This window comes from Gavialis gangeticus, unplaced genomic scaffold (assembly GCF_001723915.1).
Source record: "Gavialis gangeticus isolate Ggan-Ray unplaced genomic scaffold, GavGan_comp1, whole genome shotgun sequence".
NCBI classification, from domain to species: domain Eukaryota; kingdom Metazoa; phylum Chordata; order Crocodylia; family Gavialidae; genus Gavialis; species Gavialis gangeticus.
The window spans coordinates 68043772-68049802 of NW_017729030.1; the positions used below are offsets into that span (position 1 = coordinate 68043772).

General features: G+C 45.7%; 1 protein-coding gene across 1 annotated transcript in view; it reads right to left on the minus strand.

Moving 5' to 3' along the window:
• Positions 1-6031, minus strand: part of PPEF2 (protein phosphatase with EF-hand domain 2) — a 79117-nt gene that overhangs the window by 42371 nt on the left and 30715 nt on the right. Inside the window, exons 4-5 of the mRNA XM_019522321.1 lie at positions 3756-3883; positions 397-454 (exon numbers count right to left, since the gene is read on the minus strand). Of these exons, the coding sequence (XP_019377866.1) occupies positions 397-454; positions 3756-3883 (186 nt within the window). The remainder of the gene's footprint in view (positions 1-396; positions 455-3755; positions 3884-6031) is intronic.

The window sequence follows — 6031 nt, forward strand, 5'->3', positions numbered from 1 at the left end:
AGTATGGGTGTGGGGGTCTGTGTGCATGGCAGTGTGAGTTGGGAGCCACATGGTGCTGGAGCAGAGCTGGGGTAGCAGGGCAGGGTAATGGCTGGGGGTGGGGCAGGGCTAGGCTCCTGTCTCCTGCTACCGGCTCCCCCTGGGTCCTACTGCCCCTGGCTCCTGTCATCTTTGAAAGGCAGCCAGGAGCAGAAAAATATTTTCTAAAGTTTTTAGGGGTCCCATGGGCTGGATAGAATGGCCTGGCAGGCCGGATGCAGCTTGTGGGCCATAATTTGCCCACCCCTGTTTTAAGGACATTCCTTAATCAGTCAGAAGTTTAAAGTTGAGCAGTCTAAGTGGGCAGCTATATATATAGCTATATTCCATAGCTATATATGGAATATACAGGCTTACTTTCTCCACTGCTTCTTGGTGTAAAGTGGTCCATAAGGTAACTGAAGAAGTTGTGAAGCTGTAGAAGACAAGAAGGGAGAACCTCATCATTCACTCTGAGACTCATTCCAGTGTATTAAGAATCCACTGTTGCAAAGCTCTTAATGAATATAGATCCTGTTTGTATATGAACCTTTTCTACATACTTCACATACTGCCCTATTTATATTGCATATAAGACTATACCAGTTCTCATGGTGGAACCAAAAAAATGCCACAGTGGAACTGAACAGGGGTCTAAATATCCTTGCCCAGAAAGGGCCAATAGAAAATAACACAATGGAAGACAGAATGTCTGTACAATGCACAATATTATACTAGAGGGGGAAATTCTTCACAGGTGTTGGTTTGCTATTTAATGCTCTGATGTCTAAGGATTGACAGTCCATAACATTTTCAGAAAGGACAGGGTATGTATACTGCTCTTATTAGACAAACATCCAATCCTAATTTGAATCTTGCTGAGTCACTTCTCCACTCTGGAGACTTCCTCTGGTTAACTGCATGCTGCACTGACACACTTTTGATTTTCTTCACCTTAAGTGAGTGACTCTGTAATATTTTCAAGTGCTATCTTGAATAATGGAAAGGACATTAGCAGCCTCTGGGTCTTTTCCCAGCCCATGTGTTTAACCCCAGTGTGACTGCTTCAAAAGTATAGCAACACATACTGATCTCCTCGATTAGGTACTGGGAGTACAAAAGTACTAAGCCCTTTACTGGGAGTACTAAACCCTTTTGAAAAGCTGAAAAACCAGGAAGAAAAGGCCTCACCCAAAGCATGGTGAAGTCAATGGAAGTCTTTCCATCAACTCCCATGGAATTTGAAATGGGCTGGAGATGAAGCATGACTTAATAACTGATTATGAAGAGGACATAAAACAGAGAACTTTTCTCACTTCCTTTGCTTTTAACCCATTCTGTTTTTAAGGGCTTTTTCCCACTGAGTGGTATGTAAAACAGAAGAAATTATGGTGCCCCACTTTAATGTCTGCCCAGGCTTCCATTTTCCTATCAGGTACTCCTTATCTGATCCAAAATATTACACACACTAGGGAAAAAGCTACATTCCTTCAACCGTATAAAAATACAAATATCTGTTTAAGGCATCTATGGTAAAGAATAATGAGCCAAGTTAGGGCCTTGTTACATGTTACACTTAGGACTGCACTTAAAATGCAAGGGTCCAAGTGTTCAAGCAATAAAACACATGCTAAACGCAACTGTATTGCAGTAAAGTTAGGACTTTTCCAGGGAGGAGTATCAGCTAATTATTGGTCCCAGAACCACACTGGAGTCTTGAACTGGCATTACACTGAAGTCTTGAAATGGCTCTGGTGTGGTCCCAGAGCCTGTCACACCTTACATTTATAGGTTACAGTAAACATTAGCGCATGACTGCTCAAACACATTCTAACTTTGACTGTGGCATGGTAATGCTTACTGTGCTAAGTGTTCTGTGTAACAAAGCCCTTTGACAAAGTACACTAACATGGCTTTCCTCCCAGTATTCATAGCCCCTCAGAAAAGCATCTCTGAACTGGGGCTAGGAATTCTGGCTGCAGTCATCACCTTATACCTATACTGACACATACATACATTCATGTCAATATGCATCTACATCGGGGGGGCAATTATTTTGCTTGGAGGGCTGATTAGTGAGTTTTGGTGAGCTGTTGAGGGCCACAAGGGTAGCCCCTCCCCTTGACAGTTGCCCCACCCCCTGTCACCCTCTTGGGACTTGAAGTCCCACCCCTAACCCTTGACTTTTGACACTGGAAGTCCCTCCCCTTGCCCCCCAGAAATACTCCTTTTGGGAGGGGGTGGGGTTGTCATCTTAGAACCAGAAAATAAACCAACTCATATACTAAAAGTCAAACACCTACTATAACATATTTTAATTTTATTACAAAAAATATTTTTGTTATGATTTGTGTTTGTGTACTGTATATAGAGGTGATTACATAACTCAAAAATAAAGTCTTAGTCTTTTATATTGTGTATGGGGGGGTGGATGGGTGTGTGTGTGTGTGTGTGTGTGTGTATGGTGGGGTGTGAGGGTGTGTGGGAGGGTTGTGGGGGGGAATAGAGTATGTGGGGGTGTGTGGGAGGGTTGTGTATGTTGGGGTAATAGGGTATGTTGGGGGTGTGTACATGTGAGTGGGTTGTTGGGGCAGGGTGTGGGTGTGAGGGAGTGTGTGGGGGGTGTGTGGAGATCCCTCCACACTCTCCCCATGGCATGCAGCCCCAGAAGGTGGCAGCAGCAGGAGCAGGCAGGCACGCTCAGGGTACTTGTGTCCGGCACAGATGCTGCTGCCTGGTGGTGCATGGCTCTGGCCAGTACTACACATCGCGGTGAGAAGTGCAGCCCAGCCAGCCTGCTTCTATCACTGGGGATTCCTGCCATGCACATGCAGGTCCTGCACTGGGAAGCCCCATGTGCTGAAGCTGGCTGCCTTTCCTGCCCCCTGCCGCACAGGTCCTGGGACTCTGCTGGAAGGAGCCCTGCCCCCTGCTTCTCTGCAGAGTCTGCTGCCTGGGCTGGGCCCTTCTCCCCACAAGGGTGGGAGTGAGGTGCAATAGGGTATGTTGGCAGGGGGTGTATACATGGGGACTTTGCTCCCACCTTCATGGGCAGAAGGGCTGGGCGGGGTATAATTAGTTGGTGGGTGCTGTGGGTTGGATGGAAGTGCCTGATGGGCTGGATGTGGCCCATGAGCCATATTTTGCCCACTCCTGATCTACATGTATATACAGATAGTGTTTAGCAAATATGAAATAAACCAATGGGCCATGATGAACAGCTATTTCAGTGCCTGAGAGAAGCTTCCCTATCTAGTAGGTAAAGACATGATCTGGAAATGTCTTCCCCAAAGATGGCAGCTCAGTCATGGGCAGGATATGTCAGGTAGCTGTTGCCTACTCAAAAGGAAAAGATGTGAGAAAGGAAAGTGGAACAGCTCATGAAGAATTCCCTCTCTAAATTTAAAACAAAGCGGTGAAACTCAAAATACGTAGATTACTCACTACACTTCTGCTTGATCTTATGTCATGCTCCCCCATTTCCTCCCTTCCACATACATATAGCAGGGCCTTGTGTTCTGTCTTCAGAAAGATTGAACAAGTGACTCACCCAAGGTCACACAAGACCTTTCAGAGTTTGGGGAACTGTATCTAGCTCTGTGCTGTAACTCCAAGACCAGCCTTCTTTCCAGAAAAGGGGGTTGTCAGAAAAATGCCATGTGCCTGTATGGCACAATCAGTTATGTTGACAATCAAGGACAGAAGTTTCCAGTATTTCTGTCTCCTTGTCTTCCTACCTTGATCTGATCCTGCTCGCAGGAGTACTCAATGGACTGGAAGATTCTCCAGGTGCATCTTCGACGCATTTCTAGCCGGGCCATGTAACGCCGGTACCACCTCTGGATGAGGACAGCGGCCTTGAAGGCTGTGACATGGAGAGCAGAACAAACAACTTAGCTGTCTCCTCTTATCATCAGTTTAAATGCTTTTCATGCAATCCTAGAATAGCAGGACTGGAAGGGACCTCAGGAGGCCATCTAGTCCAGCCCTCTGCTCAATCCAGGGATGCTTTCATTTAAACCATCCCAGACAAGTGTTTGTCTGGCTTGCTCTTAAAAACTACCAATGGTGAAGACTCCATAGCTTCTCTAGGTAATCTGAGTCAGTGTTTAACCACCTTTCTAGTGAAAAAGTTCTTCCTAATATACAAACTAAATTTCCCTTGTTGCCATTTAAGTCCATTACTTTGTGTCCTGTCCCCTGCAGCCAGGGATAATAATCTATAACTATTGGACTATACATAGGACTCTTTACCCTGTCAAAAGAGAAAAGTCAGACTTCACTGAATCAGCGATTCTCAAAGACACTTCTATGCTTCCCTTTGGTGGTGGCTTAAGACCTCAACATTAATAATCTTTGTATTACAATGGTGTCAAAAGGTTTAGTCAAGCCCTTCCTGAAAGTTAGATTGACAAATTTCCACCATATTTTATCTCTCTCAATCAATATTACACTTCTTTTATAGACCAAGGGGTAAAATCCTTGGGGAAATATGTGACTTGCCCAAAGGAACAAAATGATAATGTGGCAGAGCAGGGAACTGGACCAAGGCCAGAACCTTGTTTCAGAACCTTTATCAACCCTGCATCAAGTCAAATGCATGCTGGGCTGGATTCATCACCATGTGACTCCAATTTTACACAAGTGGAACTGTACCATTTTTAGTTGGGATACAGTAGGACAAACATGAAACGATGCTGCTGCTTTAAACCTTCCTTTGTGGACAAATCCTGCCCATCCATTCTAAGATGAGCTTCTTGACATTTCTGAAGCAAAACAGCTTTCAAATGAGAACCACTAGGATCAACAAAATAGCAGGGCATTGGTTTGAAACATACTTTATGCAAATGAAATAGTTCAGTAACATATTTATATTGGTAGACCGTAGCATCTTATTCTCTTGTCCAGCAGTATCCCAATCTGCAGCTGTTCTTTGCTATACTAAAAATCTAGTTGCAAGGGAAACACCCCCAAGTCGCTACTAAGACAACCTTAAAAAAAGAACTCCCATCATAAGCAACCAACCAATCATTGTCAAAGCCGTGGTGAACAAGTGAGCTTCAACTTGTGCCTTAAAAAGGGTTACAAAACTAAATGACATTAGACAGTGAGCTAAAATGAATTCTAGGAGTTAGAAATGTGCTTTGAGAATCCCCTTTTGCCCATGCCAAATCCCAAATCTAAGGTCTGTTAGCAACAGCTCCTTAGCTGATCTCAAGTGCTGTAGTGAGGTACCGAGAGGGACAGGGATTTCAGGTTGCTGGGACCTACACCATGCAAGGATTAAAGATCAAACATCCACAGGTGGATTTGCACCCATAAGTGCAAAGGAAGCCAGTGGATCCTTTGGACTGTTGGTGTAATACCTCCTACATCCAGTCTGCAAGCAACAATGTCCTGCAGCTTCCTGGGCTTCTCCAGATTAGGCCCACATGGAGCACACTTCAGCAACCCCAGCTGGCAGGAACAAGGGCTGGGACACTTGTGACACATTACACACTTGAGAGAAAACATCTTGATCATCAAACCAAACAGAGGAGAGAAGGCATTTCCACCCACTGCACTACATCTGAGGGAGTACAAGTTCTCTTCAACCATGGCCCCTCATGGACAAGAGATGGGTTCATGCACTCACTGATGGGAGTGGTGCCTTCCCTGCCAACCTCTCCAGAGTCTTTCCCTAGGCGACCAGCATCCGTTCTGTCTTGTTGGGTAGCCTTGAGCCAGCTTGTGCTCCTTCTCCTGGTCTGACATGGGGGAAGCGAGGACGCCACCCTGTGCCAGTCTGATGCAAAGGAGACACAGATTTACGCCATCAGTATCCTGATGGTGCTGCAGCCCTAACCCCCTTGCTGTCTCCTGTTGTGTCTTTATGAATGCACTGACCAGGAGCCCAGGCAGAACAGAACCATGGGGAACCCCGGAAAATATTCTTCAGGAGGTGAGGAGTCATTACTCACCCCCTCCCCATCCTCACCCCCCACCCCAACCCCAACCCCAACCCTAACCCTCA